This window comes from Tamandua tetradactyla, chromosome 12 (genome assembly GCF_023851605.1).
Source record: "Tamandua tetradactyla isolate mTamTet1 chromosome 12, mTamTet1.pri, whole genome shotgun sequence".
Taxonomy (NCBI): domain Eukaryota; kingdom Metazoa; phylum Chordata; class Mammalia; order Pilosa; family Myrmecophagidae; genus Tamandua; species Tamandua tetradactyla.
In genome coordinates this window covers 32,930,909-32,954,351 of record NC_135338.1, presented here as the reverse complement: position 1 = coordinate 32,954,351, position 23,443 = coordinate 32,930,909, and the positions used below count along the sequence as shown (strand labels likewise).

The 23,443-nt window shown below is 37.7% G+C and overlaps 2 protein-coding genes across 11 annotated transcripts in view; one reads left to right on the top strand and one right to left on the bottom strand.

Moving 5' to 3' along the window:
- The window catches only part of ENTPD5 (ectonucleoside triphosphate diphosphohydrolase 5 (inactive)), a 73,294-nt gene extending 50,975 nt beyond the window's left edge, over positions 1-22,319 (top strand). For all 4 annotated transcript variants that reach the window (XM_077123030.1, XM_077123031.1, XM_077123033.1 and 1 more), the window contains 3 exons: positions 15,035-15,091; positions 15,822-15,937; positions 18,635-22,319. In XM_077123030.1, the coding sequence (XP_076979145.1) occupies positions 15,035-15,091; positions 15,822-15,937; positions 18,635-18,721 (260 nt within the window). In that variant the 3' untranslated portion in view covers positions 18,722-22,319. The remainder of the gene's footprint in view (positions 1-15,034; positions 15,092-15,821; positions 15,938-18,634) is intronic.
- COQ6 (coenzyme Q6, monooxygenase) overlaps positions 14,406-23,443 on the bottom strand; it is a 55,787-nt gene continuing 46,749 nt past the window's right edge. For 4 of the 7 annotated variants that reach the window (XM_077123026.1, XM_077123020.1, XM_077123022.1 and 1 more), the window contains exons 11-12: positions 23,147-23,313; positions 14,408-17,998 (exon numbers count right to left, since the gene is read on the bottom strand). In XM_077123026.1, coding sequence (XP_076979141.1) covers positions 17,915-17,998; positions 23,147-23,313 — 251 coding nt within the window. In that variant the 3' untranslated portion in view covers positions 14,408-17,914. Of the gene's footprint in view, positions 17,999-22,273; positions 22,566-23,146; positions 23,314-23,443 lie in introns of those variants that run through there. The other 3 variants (XM_077123024.1, XM_077123025.1, XM_077123021.1) reach the window with 2 other exon arrangements.

Genomic DNA, 23,443 nt, shown 5'->3' with positions numbered 1-23,443 from the left:
TTTTTTTTAACTTTCTTATTGTACAGTATTACATATATACAAAACAAAGAAATAAAAAAGCAATAGTTTTCAAAGTACTCTTCAACAAGTACTGGATAGATCCCAGAGTTTGTCATGGGCTACCATACAATCCTCCCAGATTTTTCCTTCTAGTTGCTCCAGAATATAGGAGGCTAGAAGGCTTAAATATTTTTTATCACCACAATCGACTTTTTTCTTTCTTTTTTTGTGAAAAATGACATATATACAAAAAAAAGCAATAGTTTTCAAAGCACTCTTCAACAAGTGGTTACAGGATAGATCCCAGAGTTTGTTATGGGCTACCATATGATCCTCTCAGAATTTTCCTTCTAGCTGCTCCAGAATATAGGAGGCTAGAAGGCTTAAATATTTATCACCACAATCGACTTTCTTTCTTTCTTTTTTTGTGAAAAATAACATATATACAAAAAACGCAATAAATTTCAAAGCAGAGCACACAATTAGTTGAGGAATATATTTCAGAATTTGACATGGGTTACAGTTCCACAATTTTAGGTTTTTACTTCTATCTGCTCTAAGATACTGGCGACTAAAAGAGATTATAAATTTAATGATTCAGCAATCATATTCATTTGTTAAATCCTGTCTTCTCTGTATAATTCCACCATCAACTTTGATCTTTCTATCCCTCTCTTTAGGGGTGTTTGGGCTATGGCCATTCTAACTTTTTCACATTGGAAGGATATATCACTAATAAAGGGTAGGGAGATGGAATTATCTGATGTTCTGGAGAGGCTGGGCCCTCTAGGTTTCAGGACTTATCTGGTCCAGGGACCCATCTGGAGGTTGTAGGTTTCTGGAAAGTTACCCTAGTGCCTGGAACCCTTGTGGAATCTTATATATCGTCGTAGGTGTTCTTTAGGATTGGCTAGAATGGTCCTGGTTGGGGGTTGGCAGGTTATGACAGGTAGCAAGGTCTAACTGAAGCTTGTGTAAGAGCCACCTCCAGAGTAGCCTCTCAACTCTATGTGCACTCTCTCTGCCACTGATAGTTTATTAGTTACACTTCTTTTCCCCCTTTTGGTCGGGATGGAATTGTTGATCCCATTACTAATATGTTTTGTTTCTTCTTTATTTCCTGTAGAATTTGCTTTTTAGGTTTTATGCGATATCATTTAGTGTTTGGTCTAGTGGAAAGGCTATTAGATCTCTATCGTGGATTGTATTGCTCTTCATTGAAAAACATCTCTTTGTTTTGTGTAATTCTTACTGCCCTGAAAGTAACTGCATCCATATCAAGATTGTGGCTCAATCTTTCTTTTTGTTTTCATTTGCCTCGCCTTGCCTTTTATTTTCAGCTTCTCTCAGTTATTTTGTTTATATATTTTTCTTGTGTATACCTTAGTTTAGGATTGCTTTGTGTGCCAATCAAAAAATCCTTTTTAAAATTAGTTCATTTATTTTTAATTGTGGTAAAATATACAGAATATAAAATCACTTTAATCATTTTAAGTGGACAGTTCTCGACATTGAGTATGTTGGCAATACTGTGTAACTTTCACCACCATTACAGGACTATTTTCATCATCTCACCCACCCCCTGCCTCTGTCCCTGTGGAAAATACTATTCTGTTTTCTGTCTCTATGAATTGCTTATTCTTAGTATTTCATATAAGAGAAACCATACAATATTTTTTTTCTTTTTTTATTAATTAAAAAAAGAATTAACAAAACAATTAGAAATCATTCCATTCTACATGTACAATCAGTAATTCTTAATAACATCACATAGTTGCATATTCATCATTTCTTAGTACATTTGCATCGATTTAGAAAAAGAAATAAAAAGACAACAGAATAAGAATTAAAACATTAATAGAAAGAAAAAAAAAAAAACCTATACCTCACATGCAGCTTCATTCAGTGTTTTAACATAATTGCATTACAATTGGGTAGTATTGTGCTGTCCATTTCTGAGTTTTTATATCCAGTCCCGTTGTACAGTCTGTATCCCTTCAGCTCCAATTACCCCTTCTCTTTTTTTTTTTTTTTAATTAACGGAAAAAAAGAAATTAACCCAACATTTAGAAATCATACCATTCTACATATGCAATCAGTAATTCTTAACATCATCACATAGATGCATGATCATCATTTCTTAGTACATTTGCATCGGTTTAGAAGAACTAGCAACATAACCGAAAAAGATATAGAATGTTAATATAGAGACAAAAATAAAAGTAATAATAGTAAAGTCAAAACAAAACAAAACAAAACAAAACAAAAACCTATAGCTCAGATGCAGCTTCATTCAGTGTTTTAACATGATTACTTTACAATTAGGTATTATTGTGCTGTCCATTTTTGAGTTTTTGTATCTAGTCCTGTTGCACAGTCTGTATCCCTTCAACTCCAATTGCCCATTATCTTACCCTGTTTCTACCTCCTGCTGGACTCTGTTACCAATGGCATATTCCAAATTTATTCTCGAATGTCTGTTCACATCAGTGGGACCATACAGTATTTGTCCTTTAGTTTTTGGCTAGACTCACTCAGCATAATGTTCTCTAGGTCCATCCATGTTATTACATGCTTCATAAGTTTATCCTGTCTTAAAGCTGCATAGTATTCCATCATATGTATATACCACAGTTTGTTTAGCCACTCTTCTGTTGATGGAGATTTCGGCTGTTTCCATCTCTTTGCAATTGTAAATAACGCTGCTATAAACATTGGTGTGCAAATGTCCGTTTGTGTCTTTGCCCTTAAGTTCTTTGAGTATATTCCCAGCAATGGTATTGCTGGGTCGTATGGCAATTCTATATTCAGCTTTTTGAGGAACCGCCAAACTGCCTTCCACAGTGGTTGCACCATTTGACATTCCCACCAACAGTGGATAAGTGTGCCTCTTTCTCCGCATCCTCTCCAGCACTTGTCATTTTCTGTTTTGTTGATAATGGCCATTCTGGTGGGTGTGAGATGATATCTCATTGTGGTTTTGATTTGCATTTCTCTAATGGCCAGGGACATTGAGCATCTCTTCATGTGCCTTTTGGCCATTTGTATTTCCTCTTCTGAGAAGTGTCTGTTCAAGTCTTTTTCCCATTTTGTAATTGGGTTGGCTGTCTTTTTGTTGTTGAGATGAACAATCTCTTTATAAATTCTGGATACTAGACCTTTATCTGATATATCATTTCCAAATATTGTCTCCCATTGTGTAGGCTGTCTTTCTACTTTCTTGATGAAGTTCTTTGATGCACAAAAGTGTTTAATTTTGAGGAGCTCCCATTTATTTATTTCCTTCTTCAGTGTTCTTGCTTTAGGTTTAAGGTCCATAAAACCGCCTCCAGTTGTAAGATCCATAAGATATCTCCCAACATTTTCCTCTAACTGTTTTATGGTCTTAGACCTAATGTTTAGATCTTTGATCCATTTTGAGTTAACTTTTGTATAGGGTGTGAGAGATGGGTCTTCTTTCATTCTTTTGCATATGGATATCCAGTTCTCTAGGCACCATTTATTGAAGAGACTGTTCTGTCCCAGGTGAGTTGGCTTGACTGCCTTATCAAAGATCAAATGTCCATAGATGAGAGAGTCTATATCTGAGCACTCTATTCGATTCCATTGGTCGATATATCTATCTTTATGCCAATACCATGCTGTTTTGACCACTGTGGCTTCATAATATGCCTTAAAGTCCGGCATCGCTAGACCTCCAGCTTCATTTTTTTTCCTCAAGATGTTTTTAGCAATTCGGGGCACCCTGCCCTTCCAGATAAATTTGCTTATTGGTTTTTCTATTTCTGAAAAATAAGTTGTAGGGATTTTGATTGGTATTGCATTGAATCTGTAAATCAATTTAGGTAGGATTGACATCTTAACTATATTTAGTCTTCCAATCCATGAACATGGTATGCCCTTCCATCTATTTAGGTCTTCTGTGATTTCTTTTAACAGTTTTTCGTAGTTTTCTTTATATAGGTTTTTTGTCTCTTTAGTTAAATTTATTCCTAGGTATTTTATTCTTTTAGTTGCAATTGTAAATGGGATTCGTTTCTTGATTTCCCCCTCAGCTTGTTCATTACTAGTGTATAGAAATGCTACAGATTTTTGAATGTTTATCTTGTAACCTGCTACTTTGCTGTACTCATTTATTAGCTCTAGTAGTTTTGTTGTGGATTCTTCCGGGTTTTCGACGTATAGTATCATATCGTCTGCAAACAGTGATAGTTTTACTTCTTCCTTTCCAATTTTGATGCCTTGTATTTCTTTTTCTTGTCTAATTGCTCTGGCTAGAACCTCCAACACAATGTTGAATAATAGTGGTGATAGTGGACATCCTTGTCTTGTTCCTGATCTTAGGGGGAAAGTTTTCATTTTTTCCCCATTGAGGATGATATTAGCTGTGGGTTTTTCATATATTCCCTCTATCATTTTAAGGAAGTTCCCTTGTATTCCTATCTTTTGAAGTGTTTTCAACAGGAAAGGATGTTGAATCTTGTCAAATGCCTTCTCTGCATCAATTGAGATGATCATGTGATTTTTCTGCTTTGATTTGTTGATATGGTGTATTACATTAATTGATTTTCTTATGTTGAACCATCCTTGCATACCTGGGATGAATCCTACTTGGTCATGATGTATAATTCTTTTAATGTGTTGTTGGATACGATTTGCTAGAATTTTATTGTGGATTTTTGCATCTATATTCATTAGAGAGATTGGTCTGTAGTTTTCTTTTTTTGTAATATCTTTGCCTGGTTTTGGTATGAGGGTGATGTTGGCTTCATAGAATGAATTAGGTAGTTTTCCCTCCACTTCGATTTTTTTGAAGAGTTTGAAGAGAATTGGTACTAATTCTTTCTGGAACGTTTGTTAGAATTCACATGTGAAGCCATCTGGTCCTGGACTTTTCTTTTTAGGAAGCTTTTGAATGACTAATTCAATTTCTTTACTTGTGATTGGTTTGTTGAGGTCATCTATGTCTTCTTGAGTCAAAGTTGGTTGTTCATGTCTTTCCAGGAACCCGTCCATTTCATCTAAATTGTTGTATTTATTAGCGTAAAGTTGTTCATAGTATCCTGTTATTACCTCCTTTATTTCTGTGAGGTCAGTAGTTATGTCTCTTCTTCCATTTCTGATCTTATTTATTTGCATCCTCTCTCTTCTTCTTTTTGTCAATCTTGATAAGGGCCCATCAATCTTATTGATTTTCTCATAGAACCAACCTCTGGTCTTATTGATTTTCTCTATTGTTTTCATGTTTTCAATTTCATTTATTTCTGCTCTGATCTTTGTTATTTCTTTCCTTTTGCTTGCTTTGGGATTAGTTTGCTGTTCTTTCTCCAGTTCTTCCAAGTGAACAGTTAATTCCTGCATTTTTGCCTTTTCTTCTTTTCTGATATGGGCATTTAGGGCAATAAATTTCCCTCTTAGCACTGCCTTTGCTGCATCCCATAAGTTTTGATATGCTGTGTTTTCATTTTCATTTGCCTCTAGGTATTTACTAATTTCTCTTGCAATTTCTTCTTTGACCCACTGGTTGTTTAAGAGTGTGTTGTTGAGCCTCCACGTATTTGTGAATTTTCTGGCATTCCGCCTATTATTGATTTCCAACTTCATTCCTTTATGATCCGAGAAAGTGTTGTGTATGATTTCAATCTTTTTAAATTTGTTGAGACTTGCTTTGTGACCCAGCATATGGTCTATCAGAAATCATACAATATTTGTCCTTTTGTGTCTGGCTATGTTATTCAACATGATGTCTTCAAGGTTCATCCATGTTGCAGCATGTACCAGCACTTCACTTCTTTTTAACCGTTGAATAATATTCCATTGTATGGATATACCACATTTTGTTTCTCCATCTATCTGCTGATGAACATTTGAGCTGGATCCATCTTTAGCTGTTATAAATTATGCCATAAAGAACACTGGTGTACAAATATCTGTCCAAGTCTCTGCTTCCAGTTTTCATAGGTATATACCTCAGAGTGGAATTGCTGGGTCATATGGTGTGCGGTTTGAAAGGATTTATGTATCCTTGAAAAGCCACGTTTTAATCCTAATCATTCTTGTTGGAGCAACAGTTTCTTCTAATCCCTATTCAGTACTATAGGTTGGAAACTTGATTGGGTTATCTTCATGGAGATGTTGCTCAATCAGTTGTGAGTATTAAACTTGATTAGATGGAGATGTGTCTCCACCCATTCTGTGTGAGTCTTGATTAGTTTACTGGGATCCTATAAGAGAGGAGACATTTTTTGGAGAAAAAGCCTTTTAAGAATGATGAGAAAGCCACAGCAGAGCCTAGCAGAGCCACCAGCCAGCGGCCTTGGAGATTCTGAGAGAGCAGAGAACAACCATAGAATGACAGAGCCATGAAGCAGAGTCCACCAGCCAGGGACCTTTGGAGATGAAGGAGAATGCCCCTGGGGCGGGGGCTTCATGAAGCAAGAGGCCTGGAGAGGAAGCTAGCAGAGGATGCTGTATTCACCATGTGCCTTTCCAAATGAGAGAGAAACCCTGACTGTGTTCTCCATGTGCCTTTCCACTTCATAGAGCTACCCTGAACTTCATCAGCCTTCTTGAATCAAAGTATCTTTCCCTGGATGCCTTAGATTGGACATTTCTATCGACTTGCTTTAATTGGAACATTTTCATGGCCTTAGAACTGTAAACTCATAACTTATTAAATTCTGCTTTTTAAAAAGCCATTCCATTTCTGGTATATTGCATTCCAGCAGCTAGCAAAATAGAACATATGGTACTTCTGGGCTTAACTTTCTGAAGAGCAGACAAACTTTTTCACAGTAGCTGAATCATTTTACATTCCCACCAACAGTATTTGGAGGTTCCTATTTATCTGCATCCTTGCCAAAGCTTTTTATTTTCAGTTTTATTTTTAATAATAGCCATTGTAGTGGGTGTGAAACAGTATCTCATTGTTTTAGTTTTCATTTTTCTAATGGCTAATGATATTGAGTATGTTATCATATACTTATTGTATCTGAATATCTATTTTTGGAGAAATGTCTATTCGAATCCTGTGCCCATTAAAAAGAATTTTTTTATTATGAAATATAAAATATATACAAAAAAGCAATAAATTTCCAAGTACATTTTAAAAAGTAGTTATAGAACAGATTTTAAAGTTTGGTATGGGTTACAGTTCCATTAGTTTTCATTTTCTTTTCTAGCTGCTCCAAGACACAGGAGACCAGAAGAAATATATAATCATTCAGCAGTCATGCTCATTTGTTAAAACCTATCTTCTCTGTTATCTCCTCTTTTTTTTGTGAAAAATAACATATACAAAAAATAAATAAATTTCAAAGTACATCACAACAATTAGTTGTAGAACAGACTTCAGAGTTTATGAACAGATTTCAGAATTTGGTATGGGTTACAGTTCCACAATTTTAGGTTTTTACTTCTAGCTGCTCTAAGGTACTGGAGACTAAAAGAAATATCAATATAATGATTTAACACACATACTCATTTGTTAAATGTCTTCTCTGTATAACTCCACCATCACCTTTGATCTTTTCCCCACTCTTTAGGGGTATTTGGGCTATTCTAACTTTTTCACGTTGGAAGAGGCTATGTATAATAGGGAATAGGGGGGTGGAACTAGTTGGTGTTCTAGAAGGGCAGGCCCCTCTGCATTTCAGGATCTGGTCCAGGGATCTTTCTGGAGGTTGTAGGTTTCTGGAAAGTTATCCTAGTAGATTGAACATTTGTAGAACCTTATATAATGCCCTAGGTATTCTTTAGGATTGGCAGGAATGGTTTTGGTTGGAGTTTGGCAAATTATGGTAGGTAGCAATATCCTGAAGCTTGTGAAAGAGTGATCTCCAGACTAGCCTCTCGACTTTATTTGAACTCTCTCAGCCACTGATACCTTATTTGTTACACTGCTTTCCCTACTTTGAGTCAGGATGGCATTGTTGATCCCATGGTGCCAAGGCCAGACTCATCCTGGGAGTCAGTTCCCACATACGGGAGAGGTAATGTTTTCACTTGCAGAGTTGGGCTTAGAGAGAGAGAGACCACATCCAAGCAACAAAAGAGGTCCTCCAGAATTAACTCTTAGGCATACCTGTAGGTAGGCCAAGCTTCTTTGCTACATACATAATCTTCACTAGGGCAAGCCTCAAAATCAAAGGCTTGGCCTATTGATTTGGGTATCCCTAATGTCTGACACAGTATCTGGGGTTTCCTCAGTAGTAAAATTTAATGGTTCTATATTTTTTTCTCCCATCTAGGCCCATTTTTTAAAATTGGGTTGTTTGCTTTCTTGCTATTGAGTTGTAGAAGTTCTTTACATATTCTGGATAGTAAATCCTTATCAGCTATATGGTTTCCAAATATTTTCTCCAGTTCCATAGATTGTCCTTTCACTGTCTTGATGATATCCTTTGATGTACATTTTAAATTTTAACAAAGTCCTTTTTATTTATTTCTTTTTTCATGCATGTTTTTGGTATTTTTTAAAAAAAAAAAGGGCAGTGCAATGGTGGTTCAGTGGCAGAATTCTTGCCTGCCATGCCAGAGATCCAGGATCAATTCCTGGTGCCTGCCTATGCAAAAAACAAAAAACAAGCAAACAAACAAACAGAAAAATCTATGGTCTACAAGGTCCTGAAGATATTTCTTATGGATGGGGGATGGTAGCCACTGCATGGAGGGTGAAATTCATTGGTATTTCCCACAATTTACCAGCCTCCTCCTCTGGCTCTTCCTAAGATGCTGCATAGTGTTCCACTAGGATCCAGAGTCTCAAAATAGTTGATTCAGATAGTTCCTGCCAGTTTAATAATTGTTTTGGTAGAGGGACTGATTCCTGGAGCTTCCTACTCTGTCATTTTACCTCTTCCATCCATTTCTTTTAATAGGTAAATATACACTATTTATCCTTTATTGATGATAGATGTTTGAAATTCTGATTTCTTTATTGTTTCTGTTTTAAATGCCTTTTAAAAAATCTTCCATGATTTTAAAATACTTTTAATGATCCATGTTGCATTTTTTTGCATTTGCATATATTCTTTCTGATAGAGAAGCCTTGAATTCTGCTTTTAGTTTTTCTAATGGATATTTTTACAACTATAATTTTCTTTTTTTTTTAGCTATAGTCCCCAGTAAAAGCAGTAATGAAAGTAATATATGTTCACTTCTCACCTCTCCAAATTCCAAAGTTTTGCTTGGTTATATTATTATTATTAGTTTTTTTTTTATTATTTGCCTTTATGCATTTAAATAGTCTTACACCTCTGCTACTTAAATTATCATATTTAAATGAGATCTTTTGGTCCTACTAAAGATGCTGCCCACTTTTCTCTTATTTTAATCTTTGTATCAGTTAGATTTATTGGTTTTGCAGTGTAATAATTTATAATACTTATATTCTGATCTAAGCCGCAATTCCCATAGTTATTTTAGTCTTAGTACTGCATTTAAATGCTTACTGCCAGTTCAGATGCCATACTTTCTCATTCATTTCTTGGTTGGCTCTAGGAATTTATTTCTTCTTTTTTTCTAAACAGTTTTTATTATGAAATATATCATGTATACAAAAAAAGCAATACATTTCAACGTACATTGTAACAAGTAGTTACAGAACAGATTTCAGAGTTTGGTATGGGTTACTGTTCCACAATTTTAGGTTTTTCCTTCCAGTTTCTCCAAGACACTAGAAACTAAAAGAAGTATCAATATAATGATTCAGCAGCCATACTCATTTGTTAAATTCTGTCTTCTCTATTATAACTCCTCCTTCTCCTTTGATACTTTTCCCAGTCTTTAGGGGTATTTGGGCTGTGCCCTTTCTAATATTTTCGTGTTGGAAAGGGGTGTTGGTAATATGGGATAGAGGGATGGAACTAATTGATGTTCTGGAGAAGCTGGCCCCTCTGGGTTTCAGACTTATCTGGCCTAGGAGCCATCTGGATGTTGTAGGTATCTGGAAAGTAATCTTAGCATGTGAAACTTTAGTAGAATCTCAGTTGGAACCCTAGATGTTTTTAGGGTTAACAGGAATGATTTTGTTTGGGGGTTGGCAAACCATGGAAAATAACAATATCTAGCTAAGACTTTTCTAAGAATAGCCTCAGGAATTGCCTCTCAACTCTATTTGAGCTCTCTTAGTCATTGATACCTTATTCTGTTACATTTCTTTTCCCCCTTTTGGTCAGGAAGGCGTTCTCAATCCCATGGTGCCAGAGCCAGGCTCATCCGTGGGAGTCATGTCCTCTAGGACTTTCTCAAGAAAGTTCCTGGGAATTGTTTTTACAAAGTTTGTTTGAAAATGTTTGTGGCCATATTACTTGACGAACATTTCACTCAGTGTAAAAACTCTTTTCCTGAGGACTTTGTCACCATTGTTCACTGTCTTCTATTGAGTATTGCTGAGGAGAGGACTGAGGCCACCTTGACTGTGCTCTGATTTATTTTCCTTTATGGGTGACTTGGTCTTTTTCTTTATCATTGACTCTCAATAGCTTTATTTAGGCTCTGTCAAACATTTTATATCAGTGTTGTTGTTTTTTTTTAATTTTAAAATATTAAGTACCATCTATTTTCAGCACACTGCAGTAATGACATTCTTTTGTTCTTCCTCATGCAAAAACATTTTTTAAATTTGTACATTTAGTCACTATCATTATACACTCTAGGCATTCCTAGATTACACCATCTCAGTCTTTATCGTCTATCTTTCTTTGTGATTTCATTTATGCCCCAGCCCTCCTCCCTCTATCATTCTCACATGCAGCTTCATTTAGTGTTTTAACATAATTGTATTACAGGTAGGTAATATTGTGCTGTCAATTTCTGAGTTTTTATATTCAGTCCTGTTGCACAATCTGTATCCCTTCAGCTCCAATTACCCAACATCTTACCCTATTTCTATCTCCTGATGGTCTCTGTTACCCACGAAATATTCCAAGTTTATTCACTAATGTCAGTTCATATCAGTGAGACCATACAGTATTTGTCCTTTTGTTTCTGGCTAATCACACTCAGCATAATGTCCTTAAGGTCCATTCATGTTGTTACATACTTCATAACTTTATTCTGTCTTACAGCTGCATAATATTCCATCTTATGTAAATGTCACAGTTTGTTTAGCCAACTGTCTGTTGATGGACATTTTGGCTGGTTCCATCTCTTGGTAATTGTTAATAATGCTGCTATAAACATTGGTGTGTAAATGTCCATTTGTGTCCTTGGCCTCGTGTCCTTTGAGTCGAGACAGCATATAGATGGGTCCTGTTTTTTAATCCATTCTGCCAGACTATGTCTTTTGATTGGAGAGTTTAATCCATTAACATTCAGTGTTATTACGGCATGGGTAGTACTTTATTCTACTATTTTGCCTTCTGGATTTTATATGTCATATCTAATTTTCCTTCTTTTTACCTTTACTCATAGTCTTCCTTTCTACACTCTTCTCCACACCTCTCTCTTCTGTCTTCGTATCTGTCTCTAGTGTTCCCTTTAGTATTTCTTGCAGAGCTGGTCTCTTGGTCACAAATTCTCTCAGTGATTTTTTGTCTGAAAATGTTTTAATTTCTCCCTCATTTTTGAAGGACAATTTTGCTGGATATAGAATTCTTGTTTGGCAGTTTTTCTCTTTTAATAATTTAAATATATTATTCCACTGTCTTCTCGCCTCCATGGTTTCTGCTGAGAAATGTACGCATAGTCTTATTGGGCTTCCCTTGTATGTGATGGCTTGCTTTTCTCTTGCTGCTTTCAAGATCCTCTCTTTCTCTTTGACCTCTGACATTCTGACTAGTAAGTGTCTTGGAGTATGTCTATTTGGATCTATTCTCTTTGGGGTACGCTGCACTTCTTGGATCTGTAATTTTAAGTCTTTCATAAGAGTTGGGAAATTTTCAGTGATAATTTCCTCCATTAGTTTTTCTCCTCCTTTTCCCTTCTCTTCTCCTTCTGGGACACCCACAACATGTATATTCATGCACTTCATATTGTCTTTCAATTCCCTGAGTCCCTGCTCATATTTTTCCATTTTTTTCCTATAGTTTCTGTTTCTTGTCGGATTTCAGATGTTCTGTCCTCCAGTTCAGAAATCCTATGTTCTGTCTCTCGAAATTTACCATTATAGGTTTCCATTGTTTTTTTCATCTCTTCTACTGTGTCTTTTATTCCCATAAGTTCTGTGATTTGTTTTTTCAGACTTTCAGTTTTTTCTTTTTGTTCTTTCCTTGCCTTCTTTATATCCTCCCTCAATTCATTGATTTGGTTTTTGATGAGGTTTTCCATGTCTGTTCGTACATTCTGAATTAATTGTTTCAGCTCCTGTATGTCATTTGAATTGTTGGTTTGTTCCTTTGACTGGGCCATATCTTCAATTTTCCTGGTGTGATTTGTTATTTTTTGCTGGTGTCTAGGCATTTAATTACCTTAATTAGTTTATCCTGGTGATTGCTTTCACTTCTTTTACCTAGGGTTTTCTTGCTGGATGAATTTGTTGTCTATCTGTTCTTTGACATTCCGTTCAGCTTTATCTGGGCCTTTAGCTTAAGTTTTGTTTAACAGAGGAGAATATTTCAGTTCTTGTTTTCTTGTTTCTTCCCCTGCTTGTGTGGTGCCTTTCCCCCCACACACACTTAGGAGGGTCTACTTAGATATTATAGACCCCAGCCAGATTTTCCCAGACCAAATTGGCCTCCTTTTAGGAGGAAAGAGTCACCTGTGTCAGTTTTTCCTGAGGGTGAGACCCAGCAGGTTGAAAGACTTTCCTGTGAAGTCTCTGGGCTCTGTTTTTCTTATCCTGCCCAGTATGTGGCGCTTGTCTGACTGCAGGTCCTACCAGCATAAGATGATGCAGTACCTTTAACTTTGGCAGACTCTCCCTGCTGGGGGCGTGGTGGAGACAGAGGAGAGGTTGTAGGCTGGTTTTAATGGCTTCAAATTACCAAGCCCTGATGTCTGAATTCCTTGATGGAGGGATTCCACCTGGGTGGGGCTTCACCCCTCTCCTGGAGAAGGAACAGACTCCAAATAAGCCCCAAAAGAGCTCACTTCTGCCTATGCCTGGGGCAGATGCAGCCTGAAAAGTCCTGCCGCTGTATCCAGAGGCAGTCAAGCCTTTGTAGATACACAGCCACAAAAACCTCTGTCTCCTTCTCCCCCCCCCCCCCCCCCCCCCCCCGCTTTTTCTGTCAGTCCTGCCCCCTTGGCCCCAGGGCAAAAATGAGCACCTCCGCTTTGATCAGGTTCACCTAAGCTGGGGGCCTAATTTTAGTAGTCAGAATTTGTTAATTAGTTCCACAATTGGCATTTAATTGTGCCCAGTCCCTGCTGCTGGTAAAGTCCTTTCTTTTCCCCTCTGGGGAGCGGCCTGTAGGGGAGGGGCGCTGGCCACTGCAGCTTTGGGAACTCACGGTTCTGGGGGGTGCTCGCAGCTGGTCCAGACTGGGGTATGCTGTGTGTCTGGTCACTATTGTAGCTCCGGGAGCTGTTCTGTACTGTTTCTGGTTATTTAGTAGTTGTTCTAAAATGCACATGTTGTTAAGCCGCCGTCTTTGTATCAGTGTTTTTGCTCTGGCTCATCGCAATGTTCACGTTCAGTCTGAAGGTGGTTTTAGTCTTTTATTTCTAGAAAGTTTTTATGAATTATATCTTTGAGTATATTTCCTTTCTATTTTAGATTCTCTTTTAATCATTTTTAAATTTGTTTCCTTATAATTTGGCTCACTTTGATTAATTCTGGCATCTATGTCCCTGCCCCAGGTCTTTTGTCCTTTTGGTTGTTTTATTATTTTCTTTTTGCTGTTTTTGTGGCTTTTATTGCTGTGGTGGCTTTATTTTACTTGCCATTTCTTAGAATCTGCCAGTGCCTTCAAGAGGCTCCAGAAACTGTTGTTTTAAAGAAACAATTAAAAGTTTTGTAATTGAATTTTTCATCAACTTTTTGTTTGCATGAAAATTAAAGAATAGAACAGTAGACACATATATCCCTTCTCCTAGGTTTACCAGTGGTTAACATTTCTCTCTGTGTTTTATCTCTTTCAAAAGAGGCAATTCTTTCATTAAGATCTTGGGAATATCTGTGCCTTGAAAATACTTTTCTAATATGTTTTTTGTGAGGATTTCCCCCCTAGTTCCTTGACTACATTTTTACTTTTGTAATCTTTGTGTATATCCTGGCTACATTTATTATTTTTATCATTGCTCATTATGCAGTGATGTGAGTTCTTTTGGGAACCAGCTGCGCACAGGAATGTCATGTGGGGATAGGGTTGAACAGTGTTCTGGGCCAGCAGGCTGGTCCTGGTTCACAGCCATGCTCCACCCGCTGGGGCCGTGTGCTAGTGCGCATACACTATTAGGCCTTTACTTTTCCTGATGACAGCCATGGAAGCAGCAGGGTTGTTCATAGTTCAGTCTGACCACCACTTTGCTGCTTCCTGGTCTGCCCCACTGCCTTTGTCACTCCAGATGACAAACAGGTCCTGCTTCACACCCACAGATCCTGTACACCAGCCCCATTGCTCCAGTGAGTTATGCTTGGCACTAACCTTCAGGACCTCTACATCCATTCATGTCTTCCATCTGCTGGCTTTGTTTTCGAGAGCTGCAGCAGCAGCCTCACCCAACTTCCTCCCACACCCTTGTCCCGTCTTCACTGTATTTGCTAGCCCCTCCTCAGATATTGCAATTCAAGATTACAGTTGTCTTCTGGTTTCATTAAAGATAAGAGTATGTGTTTCAGTTTCTCATTTTCCATATTATTTTGAGGTAATTTCAGAGAGATGTGGCAATATCTTTTCTCTGCCACAATAAAACTGAAAATCCAGTGATGTTTGTTGAATTTAGAAAGTACTGACAAGTGAAATGAAACTCCCCTTCCCAGTAATCTCACCTTCTAGAAACAGCCAACTGCTTCTAAAGATACCATGTTTGCTTATTCCATTCTCTAAAGTTGAAAACTGTTCATTTCCAGTTTTCATTATTATAAATATCACTATATTTGATGAATTTAAGACTTTTTGACATCAGCCACTATTCTGTTTCATTTCAGACTATGAAAAGGGTGGTGTTTTAAAAGTTGAAGATTTTGAAAGAAAAGCCAGGGAAGGTAAGCATCCACAGAAGCCCTTGAAGGCGAGTCTGTAAGGCTGTGCCTGCCAACTCCAGTTTCTAAGCAACCTAAAGTGGCTTGGTCAGCTCTAGAAGCCTCTCAGAAAGCTGGTTGTCATCCTGAGTCTCCCGGTCTTTGCCAGGGTTTAAAAGTAGTAGAACTCTGGTCAAGAATATGGGGAACACAAACGCTTTGGGAAAATAGTGAAAATCTTTTTTTCTACATTTCTTCCTTCTTTTCTTTTTAAACAGCATTATCAGTATTAACACTGAATACCAGAACACACGGGGATTAGCCACAGAGGCTTCCTTGAGAGTCAGTCTGAAATACAAATGGTCCTATGGCCTCAAAGTAGTGCCAACAGGTATTTCCTGTCTTCTGGGGCTCAGCATTGATAATAGATACGGGACTTGTAATGAAATACCCACAGTAGTTTATAGAAATCTAACAAATAAATTGGGATCCATGTAAACTTTGTCAGTACAATTTTATTGATACACACACACACACATGTCTATATATATATATAGTAGACAAGATTTAACATCAGAAATGTGCAAGTTCTTAAGAAACTGTGGTCTTACAGAATCAGTGTGAGGTTCTAGCATCCAAGAAGCCGAAGCATCAACCAAAGAGAATTCTGATTTACTATTCTAAGTTAAAATCTAGAGAGAATTATACACTTCTCAGTTGCAAACTTGAATTCCACCATTCTCTCTTCTTTCAGTGTGTGATAACTTAGAAAACTTCACCTCAGGGAGCCCTTTCCTATGCATGGATCTCAGTTACATCACAGCTTTGTTAAAGGATGGCTTTGGCTTTGCAGACAGTACCATCTTACAGGTAAGAGAGAGAGGGCACAGGAGTCCCTAAGTCTTCTTTTGTGGGGATGGGGACAAAGGCATCAGGATACTTGTGTAGTAATCAGAATGGCTATAGGTGGAATTATGAGGTACTGTGAATAGGGCACTGTGCTAGGCATCATGAATGTGAGAAATTACTTTGATGCAAGTGTAACCTCTAAGTACATTACTGGGCAAGCCGCCCTAGGGGTCACAGAACAGAAAGGCTCAAATTAAATTGCCCAGATCACATAGTTTATTAAGTCAATTTAAAACTCAGATGAGAGTCAGGAGAAAGAGATGGGGCAGATGAACACACTTAGGGTGCAAATAAGTTGACAGTCCCACACATTCAAGGTTCTGCCAACTGAAAGTGTGGTTACTAGTACTAAAACAAGTTTCATCAGAATCCCCTTGGGGGTGTCATCACCCAAACCTTTTCTGTTGGAGAGGCAGAAGGGCAGGTACATCTGGCCTGTAGTTGCAACTTGCCCATTAATCCATTACATGGATTTTATCTGGTACAGGACATGAGGGACCAAAGGATGTCACCTGTAAGTGGCTGATTAATGGCTTCATGAATATTAAATATCTCATGCATACTTAGTGTATCATAAATATGTACCTGTGCCTTATATATTTAGTGCCTCTTTTTTCTTAGGTGCCTCTCTATCCTGTCTCTCCCCATCTATTTCAGCACATGTAGGCTCTACTTTATATTAACTTATTTATCCATATGAAACACACCTTTTGAGTTTATCCCATTTGTTTTCTTGTCATATATCATAATTGAATAATTGCACATTACAGTTACAAAGGTATAATCTTTGTCCTCAAAAAGCTTACAGTCTATTAAAGGAGATGCAACAAAAATATAGTTATGATACAAGGCAACTTTGTGAGCTTGGGTATCAAATAGCTATATTTAGTTTGTTTCTCAAGCCTCCACTTTCCCTTATGCCACTACCCTTCCTTGTTTCCCCAGGTCTAGAAGAGTTTGTATTGACCCATTTCTTGTGTTATACAGATTTCAAAACTCTGAAAGTATTTGAATTTAATGTGTTATATCTGCCAAAAAAATATCAGCATTTCTTAACACAGAAGCATCATTTGCTAGCAAAGTCTGGATAGTATAGTATTTAAAACATGGCCACTGTTGTCTATCAGCTCTGGGTTCAAGTTGTGACTATGCAAATCTCCTAGCTCTGACACCTGTCTAACTTTTAGGTTCCTCATTCAAAACACAGGGACACTTGTAGTACCTATTTGATAGGGCTGTTAGGACTATTGAGATGATGCATGAAAATCACAGTGCTTGGCACAGTTGTTGATGTTGGTGTTACTATTTGTGGAATCATTACCGATCAGTCGGGGACAAATCCGTGGACAAGAGATCATCCCAAGCCTCTGAATACATACTTAAGTTAACAATTGCCTTTAATTATGCATCAGCAATAACCAAATAATTTAAGGACAGTTTTTCTGCTGTCTCCAGTGTGGCATCCTTTTAGTGCCTCTAATTTCATTGGGGCCAGAATTGAAATGGAGCCTCAAGGGTGGACAGTACCCTAGCCCAGACATCACTTTACCTTGGCATCTATAGCCCTAGGCTGCTGGCCCCATCCTGGGGACAAAGGAAGAGCATTTTGGTGTAAGGGCACTTACAGTTTGACTCAAGCTGAACTCAGACTGAACCTCAAGTTGCCTGTACTCTATACTTGACATTCAGTAACCCCAGGGCAACCCAATATTAGAGCCAGTTAAAATTCAAATGCTGTTCTCCCCAGTTTTCAACATAGCAGTTAGACTAGCTATATCAGGCCAACACAGAACTATTGTATCATAGGAAGTTAGCACTGGAAGAAAAGACAAACCAATCTACTGATTTTCACACTTTTTTTTTTGTTGGTGGTGGTGGCACCTTTATTCAACAAAAGCTTATGCAGAATGCTAGTAATGTAAAATTGATCAAGTGGAGCTATTCTTGGGTGGGATTATGGAACTCCTTCACCATTTGACCTCTCTTTCTCCTCTGAAGCACTTCCAAGAATCCCCTAGGATTCTAAAGAAAACAATTCGATAAACACATATCATTAATCCCCTTGTTATACAGTTGAAGAAATTGTGACTAAAAGTATTATCCAAGGCCATTGAGCTAATTGAGGTATAACCTGACCAAGAATGCCTTAAACACATTTTCTTGTCATCATTAGTGCTTAAGATAATGATTCATTCCATAGTATGAATTGAAAAATTTAGGATGTTCTTTCCTGCCCCTTAATCTTTTCCCAATTCCTGATTATGCCCTTTCTACCACAGCCCATCTCATTCTAAATTGCCTATCAAAATTGGTGATACAGAAAATAAAGCAGGAAATGCTATATTTTGTTCAAGTTTAGAGAAAAAGTTCTGAAGCCTGAGGTCTATCTAGAAGGCCTAGGTGGGGCTACTTCCTGGGCAAAAGCATCCAGGGATCAGAATGGCAGGTGTAGGGGAGGCCATAGTAGGAGGGAAATTGTTACAGATAAGGGGTAATGGGAAGCCTTCAAACACCGGCAACTTTCAATTCTACCTTGGTTTGGGCATGTTGATGCTCTTTGGGGACATAATCTGTCTAAGTGCTGTGCTAAGAGTTGTGCTCACAAAGAGTTTAAAGTTAGGTGAAAATCTGAAGACTTTTTTTCTCTGTCCCCAACAGCTCACAAAGAAAGTGAACAACATAGAGACCGGCTGGGCCTTAGGGGCCACCTTTCACCTGTTGCAGTCTCTGGGCATCGCTCACTGAGGCCAAGCATTTCCTCTGAGGCCTGCAGTCACCAACGATCTTTTTAAAGGGAGAAGGAGAGAAGACTTCAGTCAGGTTCTGAACTAGGGTGGGGGGAGCCTGGACTTGAAGACTAGCAGCTGGCTCCAGCAGGACAAAAGGGCTTTTGTAGATTGGTTTCATCCTTGAGCCTAGAGATTTGGGTTTTATTAATTTTACACATCTAATGTGATTGTTACCAGCTAACCATTCTGAGTGCACAGCTGGCACCAGTCTAAATCTGATTCTCTGTGTCACAGATTGCCCTGTGAGCCAAAAAGAATGGCTTTGGAACTTGACCTCAGAGTCAGAGCCCAGGGACAGATCCTTGGGAACCAAAGAAAAATCTCATTTTAAACTTTTCAGTGCCTCATTCTGTGAAGATTTTAATTTTCCTCTCTAATGTGCTAAATTAAGCTGATTGCAGTCCCATGACCTATCAGAACCAGTATTTTTCTCCTCTCCATACACTGCCATTCCTCACCCTTACTCTACACATCCCTCCTAAAATAAAAAGAAAAAGTACCTGATTTTGCTTTCCGTGTGTAATTGAAGGGGGGGGGGAAGTACCCTATCTAAAATTCTTGCATGATCCTGCTCTGAGCTAGCTCCAGTCAGCCAGATGAGAACCATCCTAAATCTTAGCAGGATAGAGAGTCTTTCTGACATGACACAAGTTCTAAGCAACTCATAACTGCACAGAACCACAATCTTAAGTAAGGTCATGTGTTCTCTAGTGATATATTTTGGGATGCTGTGGCTACCTTGTATAGCCTACCTTTTACTCAACCTTCTATCAGTCAACCCTATGTTTTATGAGCATATCCATCAACCTTATCGGAATGTGTGTTTTTGGTGCCAGTACCACCTCCTGGGCTAGTATGTTTATAGTATTTTCTTTGTTCCTAAACTGGTCATGTTTGTATTTCTAAGAAACACAATTATACACTAGCATTTTGGTCTGTGGTCAGAGGTTGTGCTACTCAGGGTCTACAGAGTTCGGCTGTAGCCGCTTTCGTTCTCTTGTATGCAACAGTACTGCTTCCTACCCCAGTCCTGAATTATCTGTCTAGTTTCAGGGTTTCTGATACCCTTCTCAGTGGTACCCAACATTTGATTTGTCTGGCCATTCAATTCAGAGCCACATGAGTACAGTGGACCAGCATTTTCAGGAAACGATTTTTAATGATTCACATGATCTCTTATTGAGTTTGAATGCTCAGAGATACTGATTTTGTGGATTATTTCCCCCAAGTCATTATCTCATACTTTCCCCCCATAAACATCATATGTTTCTTCTCTACCTACTGTAATGCTTTTGGACTTTTATCTTCTTATACTCTGACTCCTTTGCCTTGGCTCTTCTAGCTCCCATCCAGAAGAGTTTTTGTCTCCCCAAACTTCTAGCTTTCATACCGGTCTTTAGGACCTTAACTTTTCAAACTGATGTTTTATTATCAGTATCACCTTTAAACCTATTGCCATCTTCAGAATGGTAATACATAATGAAATAATAGTATCTTTAGAGTTGGAAACAGCCCAAGGATCTAACCTAATCTTCCACCCAATTCAGAATGCCCTTAACGTTTCTAACAGGTTATCTATCAACCACCTTATTTAGGCATGTTGTTTTCAGATGGCTCATTTCATTTTGGGACTGCACTGATGTTAAAAATTCCTCCTTATATTGAGCTGAAATCCATCTTCTCATTGGTCTTCATTCTACTTTAAATAGTTTAACAATAACCCACAACCCTCGGACCAACCTTCATTCTACTTTAATCTCTCCTTCCACGTAACAGCCTTCCACTTTTTTGAAGAAAAACTCCTCCCAAGGGCTTTAAGGTCTCTTCTTTAATATACAACATGCTTCTAGACTCCTTAACGTCTTTGTCAAAAAAGTTGGTTGCTAGAAGCAGCCATATACTCTAAATATTGTTCCAGATGATTAAAGGGAGATTGTTTCCTTTAGTAGAAACAAACTTGTTTCCTCGAAGAGATAAACTGTATTCACAAAAGACTCCTCCAGCTTGACAGGTCCAGACAGGTGAGATCCCCTGGTCTTGATCACTACAGGTCAGCTTTCCAAAAGCTTTTCTTAAAATCTGAAGTCATCTTTCCAAGTATACATGTTCAACAAGCTCCTTTGGTCATCCTGTTACCTTCCAGATCTCTTGGGTAGATGTATTCTAACTCCAGAAATCTATGTATGTATGTTTTAATCTTGATTAGAACATCCAGAGAATTAAGCAATTTATCCATTTTAAGAGCAATTTAGAATTTTTCTTAGAAAAAACAATTTGTCTATAATGTTCTTTCTGCCATCCAGCATACCCTTTGGGCCTCTTATTAAGGGGTACTATAGATTCTGGTATTGCTGGTTAGTTTCTTCCCTGTAAAGTTGTTTATGTATTTAAAATACTTAGGACAGGGCGGGCCACAGTGGCTCAGCAGGCAAGAATGCTTGCCTGCCATGTCAGAGGACCTGGGTTTGATTCCCGGTGCCTGCCCATGTAAAAAAGAAAAAAAAAAAAAAGAAAATACTTAGGACAGGGCCTGGTACATAGTGAATTTGTGTCTTATCATCAGCATCATGAGAAACATCCTCTGGGGGTCATGGAAGTCCTTACAAGGTGTGCCTTAAAATTATTCCTCTTACCTGATTTTTTTTTTTTTGGCATACTTTTGGCGAGTCCACATTCTCCTCACATCGTTTATTTTTCTGTTTTTAGTATGTGTGTATGTGTGTTTGTGTGAAAGATGACCTTTTCCCTACAGTGACCGTTCTGCGCTGTGCTTGTAGTCACATAGCTTTTCACAGCAACTGCCATCTTTTACTTTAGGCACATTTTTCCTGAGATTCCAGAAAGGTTTGTGATGTTGGTACTTTTTTCTTAAAGTCTATCTAGTATTTTATAAACTTTCCACATTTGCCTAAAAAGCTCCCCCAGGGTAATAGATTTCTTATGCTCTCTAAATATATTCCCCAAAATAGTTTAGCTTGGTTCAAAAACTGACTGTTTTCTTCTCATTTCATCGTCAAATCACACTTTTGGACAAGATGTCTTTCATAGTATGCAAAACCCAAAAATCTCTTCAAGGGAAATCTGGTACTGTGAAGTAAGCTCTTCCAAAAACCCACAGCAAAACATCTGCTACCAAACATTAGTTCTGCTGCTAATCAGCTTTACCCTTTTGACCTGGTTTCTGAGGTCTTCAAATGTGTGCAATGAAATTATTTATTGCTTTAATAGTGAACAGACAATGGTGTCCCAAAGAGGAATGAGGAACCATAAATAAAACTGAAATCTGGTCCTGTGATAAGGAAGTAATACATACCATTAAAAAGTTCAGTGTAAAAAAAAAAAAGTTCAAAGGTAAAAACAATTTATATTTAATTTGCATTCTAATGTTTAAATTGCTATTATAACAAAAAGACACTGAGTATTTCTAATTCTTACCTCTTTCAAAAAAGAACATTATGAATCCTCTCTTTAGAAAGGACTATTAAAGTGTAAATGAGTGAGACATAACTTCAACTGATTTTTTGTTTTAATAATAAAAAGCTCTTTGAACCAAATCATAGTTGTCTTCCTTTGGAGTTTTTTTTCTTAGCTTGTTTGATACAACTTCCTCACAGCAAATTATCACTCAGGGTCGTTCAGCAAAGGAGGAGAAAAAGACCAAAGGATCCTAATTTAAAGCAAACTTATTAAATTAAATCTTGATAATATATGTGTTAGTCTTGGGACAGGATGTTCTTTTCTCATCAATAGAACTTCCAGAAGAGGAACATTCATTTGCTTGCAAAGGCCATAATCTGTTCCTGGAGAAAAATGACAGAAGTGATGATACTCTTGCACTGTAACATCTGATACCTCCACATTAACTGCGAGATCCAAAAACGGTAGGTTAAAAAAAAAATCTCTTAAAATAAAATATCCAAGACAACGAACAGAATGGGAGGAAATATTTGGAGATCATTTATCTGATAAGGGTTTAATATCCAGAATATATAAAGAAATCCTGCAAATCAAGAGCAAAAAGATAACCCAATTTAAAAATGGAGAAAGGATTTGAATAGACATTTCTCCAGTGAAGATATATAAATGGCCAGTAAGCACATGAAAAGATGCTCAACATCGTTAGCCTTTAGGGAAATGTAAATCAAAACCACGAGGTACTACCCCTCATACTCACTAGAATGGCTATTATTTAAAAAAATGAATATAGTAAGTGTTGGCAAGGATGTGAAGAAAGAAGAATCTCAGTAAATTTTAGTGGGACTGGAAAATGGTGCAATTGCTATAAAAAACAAAATTTAACAGTACTACCATATGACCCAGCAATATCACTTCTAGATATATAGGTATATACCCCAAAAACCTGAAAGCAGAGACTTCTTACTTTTAGTGGCGACACCGCATTTGTAGCCTGCAAGCCCCATGTCCTTAGTAGCACAAGTGGAGCAGCGCTGGTGGAATAGAGTCTTTTTAGTAAGTCTGTAGCAGCCAGAAGAACAGTGTTGTGACGTTGTCTATCTGTTTCATAACCTGTGAGGTGGCTCATGGAGCCTGGAAGAAAGATAAAAGGTTAAATCCCTAATCTAATGATAAAATTTCTTCCCTCTCCTAGTAAACCAGATACATTTTATGTCTATTCTGTCTTGCTACTAGGAGAGCCACTTTGGACTCCAGATCTTTC